Raw genomic sequence first — 27202 nt, forward strand, 5'->3', positions numbered from 1 at the left:
GACAACGCGTTATTAAACCGCGTTGCAGCTTGAAATATCAAAATTTCAAAATTTCATAATTTTCTCGATTAATCGAAACGCGTTGAATTAGAGAAAATCGAATTTTCCCCCACCGTAGTCACGGTACATACAATTTCAAGATGGCGCAACGCTTCCAAACTCCTAACCTAACCGGTGTAACCGTGTAATTGTTTGTGACTCTGCGAACGTCCACGGAAGTAAATAATACGTACAGCATATAATAAATTAAGGGTTCTGCTAAGGGGAAAACTCATCCGATTCCTGAAAACCAAAAGTAGAATCTGTTCTGATTCTCAATCGACATGCGTATCACGGAAATTCTTTATAAGGAATTGATTAGAGTTCATAATATCCCTTACCGATACCGTGGGTACGTATCAGTCGCTCGAGACATAACCTCTCTTATCGAGCATTCCTGTTTCTCTATTTATTTATCCTGTGCAAACCGCGCATACCGTTCCGATTTATATCTCGCGATTACAAATTATGCAATTAATAATATATGCGCGTATCGTATTATACATACAGGAAATATCGTATCGAAAAGAAACCAACCTACAAAGATATATTGGATTATAAGAAGGACCTTGAAAGAGAAGAACAAAATATGTTGTTGCTAAGACACCCGTACCTTACCCTCGAACAGTCCCGTGGTCATATGGCTGAGAAAAAGAAAGACATACGACTGAACAAACTAAACATGTGGCAAGAAATAGCAAATGTAAGGTTCAACAAACGAATTACTATACAGGATCGATTAAGACATTACATGATATGCGAACCTTGGGAATAATCAATATATATATTATAAAGAATAATATCTTGTTGTCTCTGTACAAATAAATGTTTAGTTTACAACAATGATTAGGATAATGTTTGTTATACGTTAGACTCGAGGTTGTAAGAAATGTTCAGTATCCGTTATCTACGAAGTAGATAAATTGAAGCAAAATTACATAACTAAAATAACGAGTCGAAGTATAAAATACTGGAAATACATCTTAAAATTTAACGTATTAAAACGTGGACGTTTCTTAATGAGTATCCACATTCACGGGTCCGTCGTAATTTCATTTTCAAAGCGTTCGACGAAATCTTTTTGTTTATTCCTTATCCAACCGAACGGATTGTGGTTAATAATGATTTCTGTTAACGATTTTCCTTCGTATAAGAAATTTGCAAAGTCCGATACAATAGGGTCTGCTCCCACGCTACTCATTGCAATAACTTTGCCATTATTAATATAGTATGCGAAAAATTCAAACTTATCCAAAGAACCATAAATTTTTATTTTGTCTGGTTGCCCGTATCCTGAAAGCGCAGATCGTATTAATAAAAATTTGTACAATTTTGTACACTCAAAATTCTTTTTTACGTCAAATGTACGACGATCTTACCAGCGTATCGATAACTTCTACCAAATAGTGATGTCCAGAAAAATGGAACTGCATTCAATGGTTTGTTAAGGCCGCATATATTTTGTGCCGCTATTTTTCCATGATAATGGGCCAGAGGATAGTGGCCCACTGCCGCCAATAGGTCATCGGATCCAAACAGCGGGGCATACGCGATGTCGCCGCCAGCGTACACGTTTTTCACATTTGTTTTCAGGTACTAAAGGTCAATTATCAGTAATCATTTCATGATTTATCGAACCCTAAGAACTTGTATTCTGTACAAATGTTCACAAATCCTACATGTTATACCTTGTCGACTTTTATGCTGCCATTTTCCAACATATCAACAGAAGAATCTTTTATCCAATCTGTGTAGAGCGTAGACCCAATGCCGATAATAACTATATCAGCTGAAAGTACTGTACCATCATTAAGCACAACTGTACCTACGCAATTTTGATCGGTCTCCTTTGCAACAAACTGTGCAATATTATTTCCAAATAGGAACTTAACACCTAGAATAAAACATTACTTTGGTTATTCCATATTTTGCTTTATGCAAGTCAAACAGAAAATAGGAAGACAAGACTATACCTTTTCCCTCGAATTCTTGTCTAACTCTGTTACCAATTGCTGCACCAAAAACGGATTGTAAAGGCACTGTACCTTTTCCTATAACAGTTACAGATTCGCATTTGCTCACGCAATAAGCAGCAGCTTCCATGCCAATAAATCCTAATCCAAGTATTACAACATGTTTCTCTGGTGATAATTTTGATAATATACTTTGAGAATCCGTATAATCTCGTAGTACATAAATATTAGATAGATTTATGCCAGGTGTATTGGGCATTCTAGGCTTGCTTCCAGTACAAATAAATAAATGATTATAATTTAATTTTTCATGGTTACTTAACTCAACTACATTCTCGTTTGTATTCAGACCTGTAGCAGACAATAAGCAGTTAGTCGAGTAAATTAAATAATTTTCTTATAGTTAAGTTACCTATTGCTTCCACGCCCAGCTTCATTTCGATACCATGATCCTTATAAAATGATGGTGGTCTCAAAACTGACTGCTCGACGTCGAAATCTAAACTTTTAGATACTTTGACTCTGTCGTATGGAACTGAGTGCTCTCGACAAATCACAATTATATGTCCTGTAAAATTTTCTTGCCTCAAAGTTTCCGCACAAGTTGCCCCAGCTGGTCCTCCTCCAACTATTACAACCGTAGCCTGATTACTGCTGTCTGGGGCACACATTTGTTTTGTACGTCTATTCAATCCCAATTCTGTACGGTGTGCCCTCACACGTACAAGACCAGTGTCATCTACATTCACCTATTTCATAGAGAAAAAAACCTATTTTAATAGGGAGTTATTACTTTGTCAATAGCACTATCCTAATAATTAATTTATCAGTGGTAAAGTACTTTGTAACATGGCAGGGAATCCAGGCCAGGATAATCTTCTATGTCACCTGTTTTGATATTGAAACAAGCACCGTGCCATGGACACCTTATCCTTCCATCTCCTAATGCTCCTGTATGGAGAAGAGCTCCATAGTGTGTACATTTTGTGCCTAGAGCGTGCAACTCTCCTTTTTGTTTAACCAGTAGAATCTTGTTACCCGCATCTCCGAGTGGTAGTAATTTCATTTCATTTTCTTTAATATCAGATTCTTTACACACCACATCTTCGATGTAATCATATTTCTCTGGTTTGCCTAAATGAATATATATATATATATATATATGTAAATATTATACCAGTTAGAATCCAAAAGATATTTATTTGTTTATTTTATTATTAATTAAAAATTATTCTTAACTAAACTATAGTTTTCCTATATATTTAAACTAAACGTAGTGACGATAATACGATTGGTATACGAATCAGGGGTCATAACTCACAACTACAACAACATTTTAAATTATTACGTGACAGAGCTTGCTCTTTCGGTTTATTACACTCACTACATATGTAAAATTTTTTGTCGGAATTTAAATCTGACATTCTAGGTTTTGGTATCTTTGATCCAACGCAAGAAATTGCGTTACACGCTATTCGCGTCAAATGTTTCATACTATACAAGTACATATTGATATTGTTTTACGATAAATCGTTACGATTAATCATCGTATCATTTCAAGTCCTTGTTTCATCGAAGCTTACGTTACGGATTAGCAAATTGAGCATTGAATTTCTTTTCAAGGAAAATCTATTACCGTAGACGGAATTGATGCGAAATTGCATAAAGAGGTTACATACATATAAATATATATATATATATATGTACACACACGTGCCCACGTATGTATAATGTATAGTACCTAGATGGCCTTTTACATCAAGTTACCTGCACATGTGCTCTAGTACATATTAATTTTATACCTTAAAGAGTACACGTTCGGCTATGATATTGTGATTTGAACAATTATTTTATACCAAATGGAGGTTACAGGATATAGTAATCAATAGAAAATTATCTGACTGTTACGTCACTAATATATACCGTAAAAATCGATTGGTAGGAAAATCCATGAATTTCTGTGATAACAAATTGTATAGAATTTTCCTCGTATCGATGTAGTTTTTTCTTTAAATCTATTTAATATTTTATGCTTCTTCTGAGATGGTAAAAATTAATTTTTAACTGTAATATTTTACAGTCTAATCTGGCGCATTGCCAATCATGATCAATCCCTAATACAGCTATCGATAATTTCATGCATATTGTTTGCAACATAATTGTGGTAATAATTTCCGTGTTTAACATCAGAAAATATATATTTCGAACCTTCTCTCGAAGATTTTCTTGGCATGACCCTTGAACTTCCTGGAAGAAGTCCTTTACAGTTATTGGCACCCATTCTGTTCTATCACACTTATCACTGGAGAATATTGTTCTACAAACTGTATCGAGTTATCTACAAATAAGCTATCTCGATTTTCTTCAATTTACAAGTATGTATCTGTATAAGCCTTACTAAAGTGCATTTCAACTGTGGCGATTGACCTTGTATTACACTAAATAAACTTTCACTATTATACCGAAGTAACCAACTGTTCTCTAATCAAAGAAAACTTTTTGTCTCTGTACAATAAAAATTCTTATAAAATTAACTGAATAAGCTCTTAATAAAATAAACAGATTGTATGTAATAAATAATTTCAATTTGCGTTGCATATATCGATACGAAACACTTGTTGAACGAAATTGTTGTTCACGTTCAAAGCTTTAATTAAACAAAATATGTTAGCTTGCTAATTATACTTGCGTACTTTATTTGATTAAAAAACGCATACAATTGACGAATCTTAAGCGTACAAAAAGTGTAAAATATTGAATTTCGTTAAGTCTATAAACAAACTGAATTCTGTTAAATCTATCAACAAATTACAAAAGATTGAAAGCTATTAAAAGCGAATTTTTACAGCAACTTATATTAAATGATGTAGAAATTGTATATTAACAAAGTAAATGCTGATGTTTCCTGCTTTTCTCATTTATTTGACACACCTCTTGTGTAGGAATCGCAACTTGTTGCAGAGCACGCAACCATATCGAGCACCAACTGTCAAGAGGGCGTTGAAATCGATTTTTCCATTCATACGTACATGTATGTATAAGTTCTATCTACTATGTACTTTTCTATCTTAATCTGTTCAATAGAAAATTGATTGTAATGTGAAATATGATTATATATATATACAGAGTGACCCATTGAAATCGACCCAATAAAGTATCTTGCAAACCATTGATGATACTGAAAAATGTTTCTATATAAAAGTTGAATCGTTTCAGGGGATACACAATTTGATGTTGGTAAGATTTTTCTAGATCGATGCGTAAAAAGGATATATATTTTCTACATAAAAGTACTAAGCTATTTATTGCGAAAAATCATTGGTTTAGAAGATATTTTAAGTGTAGTATCGAGAACGTCGACCTTTATTTATAAATATCCATTAGAACACGATATCTCAAATGCGACGCGTATTAGCTACTTCTTAAAAATCCTGATAATGACGTCACTAAGCGATGAGCGCGAAAACGGAAAAAGAGAAAAAATTAAATTACTCATAAAATAATGGCTCAAAAGTAACGTTCTTAGTATAAAAATGATACCAATGATTCCGTGCATCGAATGTGTATCTCTGTATTCCATAATTATTGGAACAAATAGACCGTAGCGCACTTGAACTTCCATTAACTGTTGTGTTAATTATTTGTGTTTTGCAGTTTTGTCATCTAATTTAAATACCTGTTATCGATGCAGTAGATTCCCCCGAACAGTTCTGTGTTCTTGATTTATTATTTTATGATCTAATTATGCCATTATTAATGTTTTTTTCGACAACTCTGGATTGCGCATACAGGAGTGATTTAGTTCGACGTTTTCGCCGCTATGTGGTGCTAGTGTTTCGATGTCCGTTTGAGAAAAAAATGGTACATGCATATATATTTGCAGTCAATTCTGATAGCTCGTCTATGAAAGACGGCCATCTGTGTTTACTTTCTTTACAATAATAAGAAATGACGTTTAAATGTTTTTAATGTGTATTTATCTGCTTACAGCTTGAATTGCCATACATTTTGTCGTTTTACATGTCGTTTATCATTCGTGTATTTTGTATTCGGAGATATCGATGTACTAATAAATATGGAACATTTTATTTGAATCCGATTTCATAGTACTAGTACACGCATTCATCAATAATTTCATATCCAAATATTGACAATAATTATAAGCGATGATTGTAATGCAAGCGTATCGTTTGATGAAATCGCTAGAAATGTCAGCAGCATATTATGCAGTTGCCAGAGGCCACCAACATTACATTTATAATATTTGGTAATTTATTTTTAATTTTCTTATGTCTCATTATGTTATCTGTATATACAAATTGTATATTACTTTCCTTTAATAAGGGGTGAACGTAAAGCTCAAATTCACCAATATTCTGGTGTTGTATATAAAAAGCTTCTATCCCGAGAAGCAGCTCAAAATTTTATTCGGCAAAAGACAAGTTGTCCAAGCAAAAGAGTGAAATCCTCCAAGAAAAAGATAAAAAATACACAAGATCTTGATAATATAGCATTGTCATTAAGGAAAAGGTATAATAGATGTTGAATATCAATAGAACAAAAATGTAATTTTAATTTTCAACTTTTATAGTCCATTACCTGCAATAGATAGACTTGTCAAAGAGAAATCAACTGAAAAGAAATGCGAACAAATAGATACAAGCGAAATTTCATCGCCTATATCCAATGAACAAGTAAATACCCACTGTGCACAAAATAATTGTCCTACTTCTGCACTTATATTTATCCTAAAATTTATTTCAGCCATCATCTTCAAAATTTATTACCGATGATAATGGCTATGTAATAGTATATACTGATGGGGCATGTCGTTCAAATGGTCGCAGGAATGCACAAGCAGGCTTAGGCGTCTGGTTCGGTGAAGACCATCCCCTGTATGTTCTATTAGATTTTTTAAAAGCAATTTAATTTTCAGACACTTTATTTTATTGCAATTACAGAAATGTATCAGAACGAGTTGTTGGTAGAATAACTAATATTAATGCAGAGATTCAGGCTGTGACCATGGCTGCGAAAAAAGCAAAAGAAGTAGGTGTAGAGAAACTAAAGATTATTACGGACTCGAAATTCTTGATCCAATGCATAACTGAATGGATGCCAAAATGGAAGAAAAATGGATGGAAAACTGTGAGTGATAATCCAGTTACAAATAAAGACGAATTAATAGAAATGGAGAAGGCACTGAGCTCATTAAAAATAGCTTGGGTATGAGCAATATCATAGTTAATTTATGCATATATTATATATTATATATTTATGCATACATTCATATTTATGAAACAATATTACAGGAACATGTTAATGGGCATAGTGGAATTCATGGAAACGTAATGGCTGATAAATTAGCAAAAGCAGGTTGTATAAAATAATAAAAATATTTATAATTGTAATTTATTACGCATTGTTTAAATTTTCATTACAAACTCCGATAACAAAATTAAAAGTTTCCCTTTTTTTCATTCCAACCAATTGCAATTTGAAAAAGAAATGTTGCAGACATTGCCCAGTAAACTAGTCTGTTTAAAATATCTAAAAAAAATTACATATCTTACTTTTAAGAAAAGTTATACAGTCACTAGTAATAATACGTCATTGCCGCTATGAATGGACTTCGACCATGACGAATATATGTCTAACGCCATGCCTAACTTCCTCGTTAGAACAAATGAGCACCACCGATAACATCCGCGTTACTTTTTTTCTTGATTTTCTTCGGATGAAATTTTCAATCAGTTTGTTTCCAAGATTTACTAGGTATAGCTTTTTTAAATTAGAGTTATTAGTTCCCCGGCAGAGCTATTAGAATGAAATATTAAATGAAATGACGCGGAACTACTTTGCACGCGACGGAACCTATTGTATTAGTAATGCTGGTCTATAATTACATATATTCCATCCGCAATGTCATCATAGATTTTTTAAGAGTTAGCTGAATATAATGGATATAGTGTTTGGACATTTACATGCAATGCTTTTTTCTGTCTCATGGTCTAAATTATTCATGGCTTCCTACTCCTTTTACACTGTTATCCTTCCAGTGTAGTATCTCTTTTACAAGTTCGCTAATTTGTTTTCTCTTACAATTTTTCAACACAACATAACATAACATATTCTTTGTTTGTCTCTGCTCATCGATGTCGACACCACTGATGTTGGGACCAGCGTTCACAGAAAAATAGGTTACGCAAGGAGTGGGCACAGGCGACGCATGCACGGAGCACGGCGTGGCGCGTCTACTGGGTGAACATTATAATTCTGAACTACGATCGCGATTCGACGTACATTGCATTCTGATCGTGGTTCGGAATGACATTGCGGATAGTATATATGTAATTATAGACCAGCATTACTAATGCAATGGTTTCCGTCGCGTGCAAAATAATTCTGCGTCGTTTCATTTAATATTTCATTTTGATAGCTAGTCGGAGAACTACAGCGAAGAGAACGATGTCTATTTGTTGTATTCGTAGCCGATGCGAAGGGAAGAATAGATCGAACAGTGTGGAACTAATAATTTTAATTAGCATACCCGGCAAATCTTGAAAACAAACTGATTGAAAATTTCATCCGAAGAAAATCAAGAAGAAAGTAACGCGGATGTTATCGGTGGCGTTCATTTGCTCTAACGAGGAAGTTAGGCATGGCGCACCCACTTGGATGGACTTACCGAGCAATACTATGGTGTCACATAATTTTCAAGATAATTGGTCTGGCGCCTATATCCTTACACGATAGGAGCTTGAAAAACACGCGCACGATATCCTTCGGACGAAGCAAATCCGGGATATTCTACAATGCGTTTCTCAGCATCTTGCTCATAGCATCGAGCTTTATCACTCTGCCGAGGCTGTACAATACGCCATACGCAAATAAATCCATTATAATGGCAATCATTGAGATGGGGCAAGCAACGTTAGGGAACGTGATAATTATTACAATCTTATTGTGCTACGTCTTCAGATGGTACATCCTAAAGAAGATTTCCAATTATCTGGTGCAAATCGGAGGACGGATGCAGATCTTCTCACGGGAACCGATCAACATGTATCGCGCCATTTGGAACCTATCAGCGATCTACATCGTTCAGACGATCATGTGCGTAGGTCTCGTGGTCACCGAGGAGCTGGCCTTCTTCAACGGTCCTCTCGGATGGGCCATGGACATCTTGCCCTCGGCCTTCGCGATCAATACCTTGTTTCAATACTTCTTGGTGATCAGCCTAATGAACATAAACTTTACTAGAGTTAACGAGGCTCTCCAGGGCATCTGCAGAAGCTCCAGCACCGATTTGAAGTCTTTGAATCGATGTCGCCGGGTCTTCGTCAACTGTTCCGTGATCCAGTCCCTTCGGTACCTGAGAAACATTTATGACGACCTGTGCGAGGTTGCCGACGAGGTCTCTCGGTTTTATTCGTTCCCGACCCTGCTCGTCGTCATCTTTATCTTTTATTCGCTGCTGTTCAACGCGTACTACATTCTGCAGCCTCTATCCGGCGACGACATGGACTTTGAACTCTTCTCCGTCATCAACGGCGCCCTCTTTATCGTCTACTTCATATATCCCCTAAGTTTACTGACCGCCAAGGTCACCGAGATATTGAACGAGGTAAAAATAAGCTTCCGATGGTAAAAATAAGCTCGTTTAGCTTCGAGTGAAATAGTTTTAAAACCCTGTCAACCACAAAACGGTGCCTTCGGTTCTCTGACAAACTCGCCAAGAGTTTTCCAATTTCTGCTGCTGCAATGTAAAATTTGATTATGAACATTTGGATTTTGTAGGCCAATGACTGATTCGATTGTCCGGATTTAGGACGTGATTTGAGATTTCCTTTGCAGATCGAACGGACCGGGGTCATCGTGCACTCGTTGTTGCAAAACACGATCGATCGAAAGACAAAGGCAGAGGTAAAATAGTATAAACACCGTCGATCGCCTTACCGTACCGTTTACCAAACAGTCATGTTTCTTCCAGCTCAAGCAATTCTCGCTACAGTTGCTCCATCGACAAATTAAGTTCACCGCTAGCGATTACTGTAACCTGGACAACACGTTGTTCCAATCGGTAAGGAAACCTGATCGATTGATCATTGTGCTTCATTGTAGATCGCGGATTGTCCCTCAATATTTTCCGTTTTCAGGTGGTTAGTTCGGTGATAACGTATCTGGTGATCCTTATCCAGTTTCAAATACAAAACAAATCCTCGTACGATTGCCAATGCGATTGCAGCGTGACGTGATCGTTTGAAACGCGAATTGCATTTCTCTTGCAAAAATATGAAGAAAGTATCTATTTTAAATGTAAGAGAAGAACAGAATATTTCGAATAAAAAATTAACCATTGTCCTAAGTAAAATATTCACGACTGGTTCCTTTCCGGAGAAATGAATGAATAGTCAAATTTTATTAATTAAAAAGTCCGATCTGGATTTATTAATTTATAAGTAGTCCAATATAACGATAATGAAATTAGTTATATTAAATATTATTTCCTTACACGTGTAACTAAATAGCAATACAGATGAAAATAGTATGCGATGATCTTCTTCAGCTTATTACCTGCTCCATCGCAACTGGTGTTACCCCTTTTCTTTCATTTGTTGCTTCTTTTAGCCCTAGCGCTAAATAATAATTAGTTTTATCATTTCTTCATAGCATTGGTCGATTGCTCTCAATTTGTTCTTCATCTCCTCTGGTTGGACAGTTCCAAGTAATCGGACTCTAACTGCAACAACCTCTCGGTTAGGGCTTTGGTGAACGTACTATTGGTCAAAGGGGTGCGATATCGTCCACCATCATGGCGTCCATTATCTTCGTCAACGCGGTCACGTGTTCTAGTTCGGCCGCAACAGGACAAATCTCCTCGGCGACGTCCTTGCGGTCGCAATTGCAGTATGCCGTCGACAGATGGCAGAGGGCCTAGAAAAGAATGATTTTTTTCGGTGAAAACAGACGAAACTTTTTAATTATTCTTGTGGACACGTGGGAGGAAACGGAACAATGTATTTTGATCTCACGTTAATCGAACGAAAGAATAAACCGTTCATTGATAAAGCGAGTTTCACGAATTCGTAACGGGCAAAATGTATTTTATCTTCGCCGAACAAACCTAATCTTTCTTGATCCAATCTAATCGTTATCTTTTCTTGCGACTAAGAACGTTACGTTCCGATTGAACACGGTCTTCTTCGACTCCGGTTTCTGTCACTCTGTCGCACCACCTATCGAGAACGGGAGTGACTTCCACGATGCTACCATAGACCTGAAATCGTTACAGATGTCTCGCGAAACGTAATTTTATGATTACCGTTCTGAAGATAGTTCATACATAGCAATTCCTTATTTATTTTCTTCCCCGAAAAATGAGGCTTCAGAAGCTCCATTAGCAAATTCAAATTCGAAACAAGAAAATCACCGATCACAGGATAAATCATGTTTAGTGACAGTGACTAATCGCGTCACGCCATTTCTACATCGAAAGAACGTGATCGTGATTCAAAAGTGGCAGTTCTACATAGCCATCGCTACTAGCAGGCACCCTGTCTATATGATCTTCATTGAGATCACATCTTGTTGGCGGAGAGTCGATTTCGTACGAGATCTTTTCGAAACCTCGAAAACGAACATCTCTGCCAGGACAACATGATTATGCAGGAGGTGATGAAATGTGTTTTGCTCTAGGGACATTTCGCATCATAAAGATGCCGGCGAAGGAGAAGAATGGGGAGCGTTTCGTCCTGGTCCCGCTAGAGGGACCAATGCTACAGTATTACACTGTGAGGGCAGCATTGCTTTCCTGTTTACCATTGTTAATATTAAAGCGCCATTTAATGCGAACACGTAATGGCTGTCGCAGCGTAGTTGGGTGCAGTTTGTTGCATCGTTGTGTTGACTAAAATGTCGCTTGCAAGGTTAGTAGATATGAAAAATACTTGTAGCTTATTCTCCAAACTGTTTGTTGTTAAATACCTATATTATTCATCGTAGTGTATCAATTAACGTCATTTCACAGCTGATTCGTTTCGATGCATTTCACTCCTGTCGAACGTGTACTCGTTGAACGATGAAAAACAATCTGCGTAATTTTCAATTTATTTCCTCATCAGAATACCATAATGGAAAGCAAGAAAACAGGATTAAAAGTGGTTTCCGTAAATAATCATTCGCATTGTTGTTGCAGCTTATTACCTGCTCCATCGCAAGTGGTATGGGACAGAGAGGATGAAGCGCGCGAGCAGAAATTACGACAGAGGCCGGTGTCCGCATTGGTTAAAGCAGTTGTTACTGCTCCTCCGTATGGACAACGTAAGGGATGGGTTCCAAGAAATCCGGAAGTATGTATCGATCGAATCTTTTCATCAAAATATTGTTAAAATGTACTCATTGTTTGAACATATGCAATTTTCTTTTATATACGATGCGTTAAAGATTTATACAATGTCGACAGGATTTTGGAGATGGAGGAGCATTCCCAGAGATCCATGTGGCCCAATATCCCTTAGGTATGGGGATGAAGGGAAAGGAGACTACTAGTAATGCCCTAGCAGTTCAGCTGGATGCGTATGGGAAAGTGAAGTACGACGTTATCGCCAGGCAAGGACATTCCAAGGACAAGGTAACAAATACGGAACTTCCGATGCATTTATCGTTTGCAAGAGTTCATTTTTATAATTATAGCGGTATCTTACAGATTGTCTATAGCAAATTGAGCGACCTGCTCCCTTCGGAAATAACAAGCGAAGAGGATCCTAGTCTACAGCGTCCTCCGACAGATGAAATAGACGAGCTTACGGAGAAAACGAAGAAAGCTCTGGAGAAGATAACCAGATCAAAGATAGCAGCCGCTATGCCAGTGAGATGCGCGGAGAAACAGGCTCCGGCTCAGTATATCCGATACACACCGTCGCAACAAGGACAATCATTTAACTCTGGAGCAAAACAGAGAGTTATTAGAATGGTGGAAGCTCAGATAGATCCTTTGGAACCGCCGAAGTTCAAGTAAGTTGAATTGTTTACAGCCACAATTTGATTGACAAAACAATCGCACCGTATTCCAAACAAATTAATTGCCCCGCGTAATTCAGTATCTTCCTACTGTTAAAGGATCAATAAGAAAATACCAAGAGGTCCACCGTCACCGCCAGCGCCAGTTATGCATTCACCGACGAGAAAAGTTACAGTGAAGGAACAAAAAGAATGGAAAATACCTCCCTGCATTAGCAATTGGAAGAACGCTAAGGTAACTCGGTTGATCTCCTCGCTAGCATCGACGACAAGATTTTCATCCGAACCTTACTTCGCCAGGGATACACGATTCCTCTGGACAAACGTTTAGCCGCGGACGGTCGCGGCTTGCAGCAGGTCCACATTAACGAAAACTTCGCCAAACTCGCAGAAGCTCTTTACATCGCTGACAGAAAGGCTCGCGAGGCGGTAGAGATGCGAGCACAATTGGAGAAGAAATTGGCGCAAAAGGAGAAAGAAAAGAAAGAGGATCATTTGAGGCAGCTCGCGCAGAAGGCAAGAGAAGAGCGTGCTGGTCTGAAATCCTCTGCTGCGATAGGTTCGTTTAAGATACAGTTATATTTTACTATGTTTCTGATGTCGTGCGACATCGTGACACAGAAATATACTAACGAAAAAGTCTAACAGCATTGTATGAAATTGTCGCGCAGATAAATCGGAGGAGTCCAGGGAAAGGGATCAGCTGAGACAAGAACGACACAAGGATCGCGCTCGCGAGAGGAATCTGGCGCGTGCTGCACCCGACAAGCGTTCCAGATTGCAACGTGAACGCGAACGCGACATCAGCGAACAGATTGCTCTCGGCTTGCCGGCGAAGAGCATTCCTAACAGCGGCGAGGCACAGTTCGACCAGAGACTGTTCAACACGAGCAAAGGAATGGACAGTGGTTACGGGCACGACGACGAATACAACGTGTACGACAAACCGTGGAAAGATTCCAATTCCATTGGCTCGCACATCTATCGACCTAGTAAAAATATTGACAAGGACACTTATGGCGATGATTTGGAGAAACTCGTTAAAACAAACAGGTACGCGACAAAAAGATCCGTTGAATGGACAAGACTGAATTGCAAGAAATTGTTTCTTTTTCTTTAGATTCGTGCCGGACAAAGAATTCAGCGGGACCGATAGATCGGCAACCCGATCCGGACCGGTGCAGTTCGAGAAGGACGAGGAGGATCCATTCGGTCTGGATCAGTTCTTGAAGCAGGCGAAGCGCGCCAGCAGTTCCACCACCACGACCACCAAGCGCAAAGACGAACGAGATCAACGAAGAGACGACCGCGACAAACGGAGGAAACATTAACTAAACGTGCAGAAATCGTTTGAACTATAGCCCGGGCTCGGATGAACGTTGAGACCTAATTTGCCTTAGGATCCCGCGGGTATCGTACCCTTTTCTACTTCCCCGCGTTGCACGATTAAGTAAGTCTGTTCAATCTGTATCGAATACTCACAGATGTACGTAAAACTGTTGCTAAATAAATCACGATTTAGCGAAGAAGTAGGTGTTGGTAAAAGTAAGTCGAGCAGGGCTTGTCGTCTCGAATTCACTTTCCTCTCGATCAAAGACATTAGATTTCCGCTCGTTCATCCCAACCGTTGTATCCAAGATGGTCGACTATCGTCGGGTTTCAGACTCATAATTCTTTATTAACACAATGTGCATACAGCGTTCGTTAGATTAACAAAGGAAGCGATACTTTCGTACGGGGAGCAACTGTTATCTCTTAGTAGTAACGCAGTAGTTTATTTCGCTTTCTCATCAAATCATATATATATATATATAGAGGTCCGCTAAGATTTAATTAACGACACCACCACGTTTTCGTGTCGACGCGCGTTTTTTCTTTTTCTTTCATCGCGCGTTTTGTATTTGTCAAAAATGATCGCGTCAAATCGAATCGATGCCTGATCAGTAGTAGTAAGTAATCACCGTGGATTCGCGATAATACGGAGCACGACCGTTATCACGTTTCACAGCGTTGTATTGCTTCGATGTTGTTACATGTAGATTGCTTCTTCTTCTCTTGTTTCTCCGTGAGACTTTTAACGAGCCGTTCGCTGATGAGAAACACATTCGCGTTCGTGAAAAAAAAAATCAAACAAACGTTCAGCCCGACGAAAAGAACTTCTCGCCCATCGTCAGCGTGTGCCTATAGGGATTCTATAGAAAATACTTCTCGAGTACACATAGAGGAGTAGATGATCCGTTGTTGAATAACGTTAGTAGTTTACGAATTCTGCGTTCGAACGGAGGTCGAACCTACGAGACATATTTGAATCGGTTTTAAATGCTATACGGTAGAACTTGCTGAACCGCGATTGATCCGGTCCAATCGCGAGCCCGGAGAAAATGTGGTCTGACGGACAAACGAAAAAACAAAAACGAAAACGGCAAACTCTTCACATGCCCACGAGAAACAATATCACCTTTCCGTTTTCTTTTTTCTTCTTTAACTCTGTAAAACACGGCAACTTAGAGGCGGTCTTTCTAATCAGTCTTTTTCTTCTTCGTTCGTATGATGATTATCACAGAATTTTCGTCAAGGTGGATGGAAGATCTTCCCACTTTAGTGACCACGTGACATCGTCGGAAATGCGGTGAAGGATTGGCTTTATTGTCGTTAACCCTTTGCGGACGAGTGTCGGCAAATAACCGCCCAAGTCTTTTTACCGTTCTTTTTTTCTTTTTTTTTTTTATTAATTTATTAACACTATGCCGTCCGGTGGCACCACGCTGGTGCCATGCAAAAACTATCTGTTGTATGCCGGTGGTAGCACTTTGATGCCATTTTAAAAAACTGAAATAACATTTGAATTATATTTCTTGGGTGTTAAAAGGCGGCAAACTAACTATAGCATTGTGTTTGTTTAACTAAGAATTAAGCACGAAAATTCTTGGACGACTTATCTTAATTTTAGGAATTTATATCACCGCCATCTTCGAAATTTTGTTTAAGATCTAAAATCTCCAAGCTATTATGCCTGCGTCGAACAAAAGAATCGTATCTAAGATCTGCGGACGGCATAGTGGTAATTATTAATATAAATTTATAATATATATATATATATATATATATATATATATTATAAATAATATTATAAATTATTATATTATATTATATTATAAATTATTTATATAATATAATAAAAAAATATATATATTTATTTTTTTATTATATTATATATATACATTTATATTGTATATATTTATTAATATAAATTTAACCGTAGGTTCAGAACGAAATATCAGTTTGACGAGTCGGTCTTTCTGTGTCGCTACCAGAGAAACCAGCAAAGTTTTCCACATATTTATAATCTTATAATAATATAATTATATCTTATAACATTTTCATTTTATATCCAACACCTGTCGTTCACAGCGACGCGATACCCGTCGAGCGCGGCTTCGTCCGCAAAGGGTTAAAAACCCGATCAATCAACTCTGTATAATCGAACGAAATTTCTTCGCTCTTTCTTCTCGGCTTATTATCATTGTTCCAATGAGAAAACTAAGAACGAAGAGGAGAAAACCGTTAAAGTGGGAAAATCCCCCCGGTGAATTTGCGTTCTGTTAGTTCTTCGAACGAGTGATTTGCGGAGAATTGACGCGATCCCACAGGCTTCGTCGCTTCGACAAAAATTCTTGAGTTCATCGATATCTATCTGTCGGTCGGTCGGTCTCGCACACCCTTATTGTGTTCACGTTCTTACAAGCTACGCCGGGACATGTTCGATGTGCCGACGGGTTTCACGTTCCGTTGCAATTGTTTCCGGTTTCTCCTGATGAGAAAGACTAGAATATATATATATATATCGTTAACGCTGAAGACTACGGACCGTCGCGGATCAATGGGAGACTAAACGTGTATGTACATTTCTAATGAACACTTTGCCAGCTACTCGATTTCCCTTGTTCGCTTCGCCGACCCACCGGGCCGCGGCCGAATGTCGTAACACGCTGAACGTTAATTTCGTCAACGTGTTTTCGTTCGATGCTGTTTCTTCATTTGCCGAAGCGTCGAGAAACATTGAGATGCTAATGCTGCTAATCCAGCAGCCGTGGGTCGAACGAGCGAAACGATGTCACCGAAAGAGTGCATAAAATGTTAATTTCCCTCGGAAAGAGACGCCCCTAAAAACCATGGAACGAATTCTCTGATTCCGCTGTGTATCGATCTCTCTCGCTGGGTTAGTCGCTTTCGAATTGAAATCAAATACTCCTTTTTTGAATCATCGTTATCCGATATTGCGAGCGCTGGTTTAATATTATATATATATATATGTATATATGTATATGTATATGTATGTATAATATATACAATGTTCCGTTCTCCGCGTGATTCTGCGATTCCGCGGCGCAAGGTCGTCTCTCCGCGCTGATTGAAAGGCGTCGCGATCGGTTCCTCTTTGTCGGATGAGTTGTGGCAGTAATTAAGGCATACAAGTTATTCCTGTTCCTCTCGAAAGCCCGCGCGCGGGGCCGCGCATCGACCCCCCCGACGCTGTTGCTAACGCGATCTCCATAGTTGTTTTTATACGTGGCACGCGATGAGAAACCGATCGACTCGTCGCATTTTTCTTATTCTTCCTCAACGTTCAATTCCCTCCGTAACGTCTCGCCGGGCGGGCTGGCGCTGGCGCCGTCCGCGACGCGACGTTACAGAGACAACAATGCGCGCTTCTCGTTTCGTAGAGGACGCTGGCCAAAAGGTTGATAGAGCGCGAGCGGAATTACTCTTGCGGAGGCTTGCGAATCATTTAACAACACAACCGAGGAAAACCGGCGTCTCCTTTTCCATCGCTCGTTCCGCTCCCTAAATGCTAAAAACGCCGCGTGCCGACGCTGCTACGCCCAGAAAACTTTAACGCCGCTGTACGAGTGCGCGCATTCGTGTGTGAGTGTATGTTAGTATCTCTATGCGTGTGTACGTTTGATATTAAAAACTCGTTAGACATCGACATGCACCTAACACTGAGAGGGATTGCTTATTGGTTCCTTAGGCTACGGTACATTTTTTGTTACAATCGTCGTCGTCGTCGTTAGAATCATTACAATCATTCCTTACATATAATATGTATATTATGTATATATATATGTATATGTATATATGTATACGTCTATTATGTACAATCGTTCGTTAAGTATATAACTTTTGCCGAGAACACTCGCGACAGGTTTGTTTCGCCCTTCGAAAATCGCCGTGGAACTCGGCGTTCCGAATGAAATTATCTATGAGTACCGGAAAAATTATAAATATCGTACGAAAGAACCGATCGATCTCGATCTTTTTGGATGAATAAATAACTATACACACGCCAGTGGGAAGCCGCCCCACTGAATCTCGTCGAATCTCTCGCTCTCTCTCTCTCTCTCTCTCGCTCTCTCGCTTTCACGCACACATTCTCTTTTCTTCGCTCCTCCGTAGTATAAAGTGACCACGATTGGATCCTGCCCAATCCAATAAATTTACATCGAACGATCAGCTGCGTTTAATTGTTCTGAACCCGTTGACCGATCGTGAATCCAACACGCATGCAGAAGCATACTACAATATTTTTCTTTTGTACGGCTGTCCACGTTGCCGCGCCTACGGGATCGCTGACGATAGAAGCGCGACGCTACAGAGGAAATGCTACGCTTTGATCCAGCAAAATACTGGTGTATGTCTGTGTGTACGTGTGTGTATGCGTGTTGTTCGGTATTCGCCCCGATTTCTCCGGTAAACAGGGACGTCGCTTCGATCGCTACCGTATTAGTCTCTCTCTCGCTGGGTAACTCGTCTTCTTTCTCCTCGCCGCTTCGGGACGATCCTGGATCATCTTTCGACCACGATCACCGAGAATTCTCTGGGCTCGTGTCGGAGACAGACGCGCGACGTATCTTTAAATAAACGGCGCCGAATCGACGGAGCTAGTTACAACAACTAAACCGGCCACCACCGGTTCGCCGCCGTTGTTCGTCGCGTTCGAGAGCAATTTATTTAAAAATCACCCGTTAGCCGGTCTCCGCGGTCCGCGCGCACGTCAGGTGTAACAATATGTATGTATATTAAACACGTAAGGTGTACTACCGGTAACTTGACCCCTTTAAAGAAATTGTGCTTCCAGCTGCGAGTTCTTCTAACGTTATGTATTTTATATTTACGCGTCGCTGTAACGAGAGCTCGGATACGGTCTAGAATTACGATGAAGACATATAAAGAAATTTCTACGAAGATACACTGCGCGATTTAATTGGATATATTTTTTGTATGTACAACACGTTCATATCTTCATCGAATGTCGAGCCTCAGCAACCGGCCGCGAGACTCGATAGAACATGCAGTCGAATTCAATCTCGCGGGTACAGGCAACAGGATATTTTATAACGTGTGGAGGCGCGACACGCGTTTTGCCGCGGTCGAATGAATTTCACTCGGAACTCGAGGATAGAAGTTGGACGAAAAGGGTTCTTAATATATACGCGCCGCAGTGTCGCGCGTCCACAGGGTATAAAACATAATTTCGCGTGAAATCTGTAAAACGCTGGATCGTTAAGTTCCTATCTCTTCGTTCCTCGCTCTCTCTCTTCCGTCGGTCCATCCGTTCTTCCTTCCTTCCTTCTGACTAGTACAGTCTCGAAGCGGCTCGGCGCGTTATTTACATACAGCGGGGTGCGCCGCGTATGGAAAAATCTGCGAGGGGACCCCGTCGAACGTACTAGAAGGAAATCGAGCGTACACCGAGAGAGATCCGTCCGTCTAGCCACCACCGGAATGATACATTATACTTCCGTGGTGCGGCTGTAGGGCCCGGATTCTTCCGATTGCGATAGCTTTCGCTCCCGTTTGGCGAACAGACCCCCTAAAAAAGATGGCTGCTGAGCCAGTCCCTTAGCACCGCCAGGTATAGTAGATCCTGGATGTATAGGGTGGACTTGTCCAGGATGCTTAATGCCCTGGCTCATCGAGCTGGCAGACGTAGATTGAAAAGAAATCGACATACCGCTATCCAGCGAGCCCACGCTTCCACGGCGTTGCGGTTTTTCACCAGCGACTGTCGACAAGATTGAAAAACAAACGTTGGTCAGTTAAGGACTAATCCGAGACGCAGGGGAACAGTTTTACTAACCGCTTCGAGCGTCGATCGAAAAGCGAGGAGCCGCCTGCCTCCGGGAGAAAGTAATCGACCCGAACGTTACTACTGTACCGTACATTTTCGACTACATTATACTCTTCAAAAAAAGTTCAGGCAAGAGTGAACGTTGGATCTACGCGCGAGCCGTTCTCTCGAAGGTGGAACTCTCGACAAGTTCGAGAAGATTCTTTCTGCCGAACGCGGGGCTCTCGCCGAGGTAGCAAATAGAAAACCGACAGGTCGCGGGCGCAATAAAGAAGTGGATGATATAAGTTTACACACATTGTTCGTGTATGTCAAGAAGGGAATTGCTAAGCGCGGAGCGTTTCAACTGGGAGTCCATATCGATTGCCTCGGATCTGTCCGAGCAAGGCCCCGGGCAAGGACAGATCTCGACGTCCGCCACGCCGGAGTCTCTGTTCTCGGCGCCGCCCCTGGTGCTTCTGCTGCTCTTCTGTCGCTCCAGTTCCGTCTCAATCCGTAAAGTCTCCATTTCGTCCATCTCGCTGATGGATTCCCTGAGGTCCTCGACGAACTTGCATCTGTCGTGCTCGTTCCTCGCGTTGAACGTGACCAGTACTTTGCCATCGACGCGCTGGGAGAGCCTAATTCCGTACGGATAATCTGGCGAGAAGCAACCGGCGCGTTAATACCCGTCTATACAAGGCTGTCCGAAAATTATGGTGCTTCCGGGAAGCGAGGGATTATTCCTGAGGTCGATCGAAGCAACTTTTTCCTTGGCGAAAATGTTCCACGAGGCTTCGTTTACGAGTTATCAACGAAAAACGCTGGCCAATCGGAGAGCGTGCGCGGCCAGCGCTCCGCCCTCCCGGCCAATGCCGCGTCGCGCCGGCCGCAGCGATGGCGGGGCGCCAGCCGAGTGCTCGCGCCTCATTGGTCAGCGTTTTTCGTCGATAACTCGTGAACGAAGCCTCGTAGAACATTTTCGCTAAGGAGAAAGTTGCTTCGATCGACCTCGGGAACTCATTGGTATGGTATGGTATGGTATTTCCCGGAAATACCATAATTTTGGGACAGCCTGCAGAGGATCGACGATGAAACAGGAACTTGTATCGACTCACGAGGAACTTCGAACAACGTGACCACCATTCCGCAAAGAGGGAAGCTCTGTCTGAACGTGTAGGTGACGCTGTTCTTCTTCTTGCTGAGGATTTTCGTGACGACCAGGAGGTCGTTGAAGAGGAACACCTCTCTTTGGTGCACGCCGGGCCTCTCTTTCTTGTGGATGTCCGGTATCTCGTAGAGTCTGCAGTAGCAGACCAGTCGTCTGTGGGGCAGAGCCATGTTCGGCTTCTTGCCGACGATCGTCGCCTGGACCTTCATCACCTGCGACACGTGGTCCGAGCCGGGCTTGAACTCGTTCTCCTTGACCCGCTCGTATATGCCCACCAGGATGTCCTTGTCGATGTCGCCGCAGTCGTCGATGCCCCTCAGGTTCTTCACGAAGTCCTCCAATCTCATTCTACGCTCCGGCTTCAAGTTCGGCGTGTGCAGATCGGTGTTCAGCATGATGATGGCGAACGCCAGGACGAACACGGTGTCGGGCGACCGTAATCTGGTCACCACGTCGTGGTTGCATTGACAGTACCGTTGGCTGAACACCTCCATCAGCCGTTCTATCTTCTGGGCCTCGCCGGGCATTCTGAAGTACGCCTGGAACTTCCTCAGGGCGACGTCCACCTGCATGCCGGAGAGGTCGAGCTCGTGGGAGAAGCACCTGCGAGCGAGAGCGACGGTTCAGTATCGGATTATGGGCACGCCGATTCGGCGGGAAAACGAGCACAGCTTCTTGTGCTATTACTTACTCTAGCACAGCCATGTTGAAGGTGTTCTGCAGGTTGCCAAGGTACTCCCCGATCATCTGCTTGGACAAGCCTTTCCTGCTGATCAGGAATCTGGCGACCCCTTGCGGACTGTTCTCCAGGAAGCCTCTTCTGATCAGGTAGCTGATGCCCCTCTCCGGCTTCTTGTTGAACAGATTTAGGCCGACTCTGTACTGACGCTTCCTGACCGTCTCGGACACCTTGTAACTGGTCTGCGGCATGTTCTCCGAGTGGTCCATCATGGGAAGCTGGTAGCCGGAGCTCGCGTGCGAATGACCGAGGTCCTTCACGCTGTTCATCATGGCGGAGGAGTCGGTCGCGTGGCTGGCGCAGTCTTGGTGCTCCGGGGAACTCGACTGAAACGCGCGAGAAAGACATTTTTGGTCGTCTCTTGCTATTCATTCCCTTCCTTTTTTCTTATTGTAGTAATGTTTCCCTAACTGACGCACAGATTGTGCAGAAAAATGGACAATTTGGGAGGAAGAGATACGATTATTATATTATTTGTTGAGAATCGGTAATTATAAAAACAAGAAGCAACACTCAAATTAATCCAAATTAATCTCCTCTTCCCAAATTGTCCAATTTTCTCCACAATTTCAGCGTCAGTTAGGGAGACATTACTGTATTACTTTCCCTATTCCTACTACAGTAATGTCTCTCTAATTGACGCCCAGATCGACCACAAGAATGGACAATTTGGGAAGAGGAGATACGACTATTCGAGCCTTGCGGTTCATTTTTATAGCCACGAATTGTCAACAACTATAAAAACGAGCTGCAACGACTCGAATAATCGTATCTCCTCTTCCCCGAATTGTCCATTTTTCTGCGCAATCTGAGCGTCAGTAAGGGAGACATTACTGTATTATCTTGGCAAGAAAGTAATTTCGGTTTGCAGCAATAGATAGCGTTACGTTTGTCGTTCCTTTGTTAAAGTTATAATTTTCTTGGCTTCTGCTTTGGCAATTGACACGTTTAACCCTTTGCACTCGGAGCCATTTCAACAATAAATCTAAATTCATTCCTCCGACTTATGGTATTTCTATTTTATACGACAGAGTGCATTTTATGCGTATAAAATTCAGTCTTGCGACTCGTACAACAATTAGACTTTCAACAATTTTTTGTATCTAAGCTTTTATAATATAAAAATTATCTTGCTACGTGATGTAACAATTTTTTAGCGGTGTCGCGGATCATTTTCTATCATTTTCCACGACGCGGCAAGATCTACGGTAACGTCTCTCTAATCGACGCCCAGATCGTACACGAAAATGGACAATTTGGGAAGAGGAGATACGATTATTCGATCCTCGCGGTTTATTGTTATAGTTACAAATTGTCCACAATTATAAGAACGAGACGCAAGGCTCGAATAATCGTATCTCCTCTTCCCAAATCGGTCATTTTAGTGGACAATCCGAGCGTCAGTAAGGGGGACATTTCTGTATTTCTCAGTCCTTATAAAACTTACTATTCCTTTGTGCTTCCAGACCGGCGAGCCTCTCTGGGCATCGCCCTCGGAGCTCTCGCAGTTGGTGGAATCGCTGCCGGAGCTCTGCACCGAGCTCAGGCTGCCGTTCTCGACGCTTTTACTGAGCCCGTTGTGGCGGGGCTCCATCGACCTCGAGGTGATGGAAGACGTTCTCTTCGGCACTTCCGGCGGCACCTTTTTCGCCGAGCCTCTGGACCTGCCGGTGGAGCCCAGGTGCGACGAGGAGCTCCAGTTCTGCGACCCCGGGATCTGCAGGGTCTGCAAGGTCTGAAGGGTCTGGAGGTTGTGGGGCGTGGACGGGGACGTGCACGGGGTCCGCAGCAGATCCCGCGGGGGCGTCTCCTGCCTGAGACCGCAGAGCGCTTCCTGTAATTTCGGCAGCGTCCAGGTCAGAATTTATATCGAATAACGTTGGCATAACCGTTAACATTCTGCTCTACAACGTCTGAGAGACGTGGTCCGGTAGTTGGACCAGAAATGATTATCGCGTCTGAGAGACGTGGTCGAAAAATTGGGCCAGAAATTATTATCACGTTTTATAGACGTGGACGAAAAATTTGGCCAGAATTATTATATATATATTATTATATATTTTATATATTATTATTATATATTATTATATATTATTATTATATATTATTATTAGGCCTGAGAGACGTGGTCGAAAAATCGGGCCAGAAATGATGATCACGTCTGAGAGACGTGGTAAGATAATTGGACCAGAAATGATTATCACGTCTGATAGACGTGGTCGAAAAATTGGGCCAGAATTATTATATATATTATTATTATTATTATTATTATATATTATTATTATTACTATATATTATTATTATTATTATTATATATTATATATTATTATTACGCCTGAGAGACGTGGTCGAAAAATCGGGCCAGAAACGATTACCACGTCTGAGAGACGTGTTCGAAAAAATTAGACCAGAAACGAGCGCCGTGGTATTTTGTATAACAGATTTTTCAGTCATTTGTATGTCATTCAATCGTTTTATCAGCAGCGAAAGGAGTCTTCCGACGCGTGCCGCGACTTTTGCAATTTCGAATAGTTCACAAGCTCCGCGCTTAGGTCGCTCGATTTCCGTTCAACGCGCGCCCCGAGTTCGATCGCGGCCGTGTTTCAGCTGCCGGATAATTTCGACAGCAAAAGCCGGCGCGGCGCGCGCGGCTGCGTTTCGTCGAAAAGCGGAAAGCCCAACGGCGGCGGGCTTAATCACCTGGGGATTATAGTAGTGGATGCTGGAGCCGCTTTCCTGCGAGCTGGACTCCCAGCACGGGCTCGGAGGCAACTGTTGATGTCTGTTGCACGGGCTTGGCGCGAGAGAAGGCGTGTGCCTGCCGGTCTGATGAATATTATGGTTCACGTGCTGATGACCGGCAATCTGTACCTCGCACCTGCCGCTCTGGCTCCTCGGGATTGGCGACTGGGAGTTCTCCACGTGCCTCCTCTCCCTGAGGGACATGCTCCTGATCGGCATCGGCCTGTTCGCCGTCTGCGGCTGCTGGATGTAGATCTGGCTGTGGTAGACCATCCTCTCGTGCTCGTGCTCGTTCACCGTCGAGCCCCGGTCCGTCGTCTCCTGCAGCTTCCGGCTGAGCCTCTTCTCCGCCTTGGCCATCGCCGTGATCGCCGCGAACTTCTTCAGCAACGTGTACCTGCGGAACGCCCGCTGGATCGTCAGCGCCGCGTTCCGCGCCTTCACGCCGCCGTACTTCCTCTCCAGCATCTCGATCTGCTTGTCCAACAGGTCCTGCGACAGCTCGTACCTAATCCAAAAAGGAACAGATTTCTCGAATTTAACGTTTTAGGCGCGGCTGAATTCTGCGCGAGGCTATTTCTCTGGACGGCAGAGTCTGATACTGTATATACAGGATGTGCGAAAAATGTCTCGCAATCCGAAAGTGGCGGGTTCCTCAGGCCATTCGAAGCAACTTCTTCCTTTACAAAAATGTTCTCCGAGGCACCGTTAACGAGTTATTAACGAAAAACCGTGGCCAATGAGTGATCGCGCGCGGCTAACGCCCCGCCCTCGCGTCCACTAGAGGGCCGGCGCGACGCGATACTGGCCGCCAGGGCGGAGCGCCGGGCGCGCTCGCTCTCCGATTGGTCCACGTTTTTCGTTAATAACTCGTTAACGGTGCCTCGGAGAACATTTTCGCAAAGGAAAAAGTTGCTTCGAATGATCCGAGGAACCCGCCATTCCCGGATTGCGAGACATTTTTGGGACAGCCTGTGGACTGTTGTAAATCGATGTGAGGACAAAAGAAGCGTGAAACAATGCACATGAAGACGATTATTTGGTTCAAACGATGAGCGAGTGAGCTACTAGAGCAAGCCACTATAGTGGCGCGTCGTTCTAAAAGGTTAACGACCGCATCTCGCATCGCATCGTTTCATCGTTCAATGAAAGAAAAGAGCGCCTGTTCCGGAGAGACTTACGCGGTCTGCAGGCGGCACCTCTTCAGCACGTCGCCGTTCCTCGCGGCTCCCTTCTTCAGGTGATTCTGTTGGTAAGCCTGCTGAGGCTGGCCACCGTATCCCTGCACCATGGTCCCGTAGCTCTGCGGCTGATTGTAGCCGGCGTGCGAGTAGACGCGCACGTTCGAGGCGGACGAGTACGGGCCGTGGCCGTAATTCTGGCTCTGTATGTACGACTGGCCGGTGATGTAGGACGTCGTCAGAGACGTTTGACTGCCGGACGAGTACACGCCGTGCATGCCGGCGGTGTGCACCTGGCTCGGGTTCGAGCCGTGCTGCGACGGCCTCTCCATCTTCGTCGGGAAGCTGTGAACAGACGAAGCGGAACCGTTATTACAGTCTGTCCCGAAAATGTCTCGCAATCCGAAAGCGGCGGGATCCTCGGGTCATTCGAAGCAACTTTTTCCTTTACAAGAATTTTCTCCGACGCACCGTTAACGAGTTATTAAACGGAAAACGTGGACCAATCGGAGAGCGAGCGCGCCCGGCGCTCCGCCCAGTATCGCGCCGCGCCGGCCCTCCAGTGGACGCGAGGGCGGGACGTCAGCCGCGCGCGATCACTCATTCGCCACGGTTTTTCGTTGATAACTCGTTAACGGTGCGTCGGAGAACATTTTCGTAAAGGAAGAAGTTGCTTCAAATGATCCGAGGAACCCGCCGCTGCCGGATCGCGAGACATTTTTGCGACACCCTGCAGTACTCGAAAGGGAAATCGGCCGCCTTCGAAACAACGAAAAAACAGTCGGTTAGGCAAGCTCTCCGAGGTTATCCTATCGCCGCGCCACGGAGCCGGCGCCGCGGAGAGGAGCGCATCGTTTCTCTCGAGCGCCTCTCTCGCCTCCGGCATCGAGTTCGTTCCGGCGGCGGAACGATAAGGCGCGCTCGAGCGCGTGTCCCCGTTCTCGAGGAGCAATTAAAAAAAACACCGGGGAAGTCGTGTGCCGCACCGTGCAATCCCGCGATGCGATCTCGCGAACTGCGATCTCGTTTTTTCCTTTTTTTTTTCGTTCGTTCGTTGTTACGGGACGGCTCGCGCGCGCGCGCTGACGCACCGGCGCGGCGCGGCCCCGTTGCTCGCGCGAGTAGACGCGCGTGGTAGGAGTAGCAGGAGTGACAGGAGCAACGAGAGAGAGTAACAGGAGCAGCGAGAGCGACGCGAGCCGGCCAGCCGGGACGCTTTATTCA

At 42.7% G+C, this 27202-nt stretch overlaps 6 protein-coding genes and 1 long non-coding RNA gene across 23 annotated transcripts in view; 4 read left to right on the plus strand and 3 right to left on the minus strand.

Moving 5' to 3' along the window:
- The first annotated feature begins 144 nt into the window (after positions 1 to 144).
- On the plus strand, positions 145 to 882 carry LOC117224429 (large ribosomal subunit protein mL63). The gene is made up of 2 exons (XM_033477376.2): positions 145 to 391; positions 550 to 882. Exons 1-2 carry the CDS (start codon positions 324 to 326, stop codon positions 812 to 814), a joined length of 333 nt encoding a protein of 110 aa, XP_033333267.2. The 5' UTR covers positions 145 to 323; the 3' UTR covers positions 815 to 882.
- On the minus strand, positions 805 to 5827 carry LOC117224425 (apoptosis-inducing factor 3). Of its 6 annotated transcripts, none has more exons than XM_033477368.2 (7): positions 5689 to 5827; positions 2854 to 3146; positions 2425 to 2761; positions 2013 to 2363; positions 1728 to 1933; positions 1419 to 1635; positions 805 to 1332 (listed from the first exon to the last, which is right to left on the minus strand). In XM_033477368.2, exons 2-7 carry the CDS (start codon positions 3076 to 3078, stop codon positions 1073 to 1075), a joined length of 1596 nt encoding a protein of 531 aa, XP_033333259.2. In that variant the 5' UTR covers positions 3079 to 3146; positions 5689 to 5827; the 3' UTR covers positions 805 to 1072. The 6 variants fall into 6 exon arrangements, with proteins under 6 accessions (XP_033333259.2, XP_033333255.2, XP_033333254.2 ...); XM_033477364.2 differs by lacking the exon at positions 5689 to 5827 and adding an exon at positions 4944 to 5001; XM_033477363.2 differs by lacking the exon at positions 5689 to 5827 and adding an exon at positions 4221 to 4874.
- On the plus strand, positions 5736 to 9131 carry LOC117224428 (ribonuclease H1-like). 2 transcript variants are annotated; one of them, XM_076526040.1, is made up of 8 exons: positions 5736 to 5873; positions 6003 to 6279; positions 6357 to 6542; positions 6604 to 6706; positions 6777 to 6907; positions 6974 to 7238; positions 7325 to 7388; positions 8196 to 8336. In XM_076526040.1, the coding sequence occupies exons 2-8, from the start codon at positions 6179 to 6181 to the stop codon at positions 8210 to 8212; spliced, it is 867 nt and encodes a 288-aa protein (XP_076382155.1). In that variant the 5' UTR covers positions 5736 to 5873; positions 6003 to 6178; the 3' UTR covers positions 8213 to 8336. The 2 variants fall into 2 exon arrangements, with proteins under 2 accessions (XP_076382155.1, XP_033333264.2); XM_033477373.2 differs by lacking the exons at positions 5736 to 5873; positions 8196 to 8336 and adding an exon at positions 8994 to 9131 and having other exon boundaries at positions 5882 to 6279.
- On the minus strand, positions 7409 to 11296 carry LOC117224430 (uncharacterized). Of its 3 annotated transcripts, none has more exons than XR_004491227.2 (4): positions 11140 to 11296; positions 9972 to 10949; positions 8701 to 9771; positions 7409 to 7562 (listed from the first exon to the last, which is right to left on the minus strand). It is a non-coding gene; the product is annotated as an uncharacterized LOC117224430 (long non-coding RNA). The 3 variants fall into 3 exon arrangements; XR_004491226.2 differs by having other exon boundaries at positions 8701 to 8880; positions 8970 to 10949; XR_004491225.2 differs by having other exon boundaries at positions 8701 to 10949.
- LOC117224427 (putative gustatory receptor 28b) lies at positions 8674 to 10386 on the plus strand. The gene is made up of 4 exons (XM_076526038.1): positions 8674 to 9639; positions 9870 to 9938; positions 10006 to 10095; positions 10172 to 10386. The coding sequence occupies exons 1-4, from the start codon at positions 8674 to 8676 to the stop codon at positions 10268 to 10270; spliced, it is 1224 nt and encodes a 407-aa protein (XP_076382153.1). The 3' UTR covers positions 10271 to 10386.
- A 492-nt stretch (positions 11297 to 11788) lies between the features above and the next one.
- On the plus strand, positions 11789 to 14563 carry Bx42 (Puff-specific protein Bx42). The gene is made up of 8 exons (XM_033477369.2): positions 11789 to 11941; positions 12211 to 12364; positions 12478 to 12645; positions 12721 to 13028; positions 13134 to 13269; positions 13335 to 13593; positions 13706 to 14087; positions 14155 to 14563. Exons 1-8 carry the CDS (start codon positions 11928 to 11930, stop codon positions 14363 to 14365), a joined length of 1632 nt encoding a protein of 543 aa, XP_033333260.1. The 5' UTR covers positions 11789 to 11927; the 3' UTR covers positions 14366 to 14563.
- Positions 14564 to 14686: 123 nt separating this feature from the next.
- The window catches only part of siz (Brefeldin-resistant Arf-GEF family protein schizo), a 90095-nt gene continuing 77579 nt past the window's right edge, over positions 14687 to 27202 (minus strand). For 7 of the 9 annotated variants that reach the window (XM_033477142.2, XM_076526028.1, XM_033477148.2 and 4 more), the window contains 7 exons: positions 25979 to 26323; positions 24756 to 25305; positions 23503 to 23889; positions 22008 to 22381; positions 21264 to 21919; positions 20464 to 20805; positions 14687 to 20100 (listed from right to left, as the gene is read on the minus strand). In XM_033477142.2, the coding sequence (XP_033333033.1) occupies positions 19829 to 20100; positions 20464 to 20805; positions 21264 to 21919; positions 22008 to 22381; positions 23503 to 23889; positions 24756 to 25305; positions 25979 to 26323 (2926 nt within the window). In that variant the 3' untranslated portion in view covers positions 14687 to 19828. The remainder of the gene's footprint in view (positions 20101 to 20463; positions 20806 to 21263; positions 21920 to 22007; positions 22382 to 23502; positions 23890 to 24755; positions 25306 to 25978; positions 26324 to 27202) is intronic. The other 2 variants (XM_033477145.2, XM_033477149.2) reach the window with 2 other exon arrangements.

The sequence above is a fragment of the Megalopta genalis genome, chromosome 13 (genome assembly GCF_051020955.1).
Source record: "Megalopta genalis isolate 19385.01 chromosome 13, iyMegGena1_principal, whole genome shotgun sequence".
NCBI classification, from domain to species: Eukaryota; Metazoa; Arthropoda; class Insecta; order Hymenoptera; family Halictidae; genus Megalopta; species Megalopta genalis.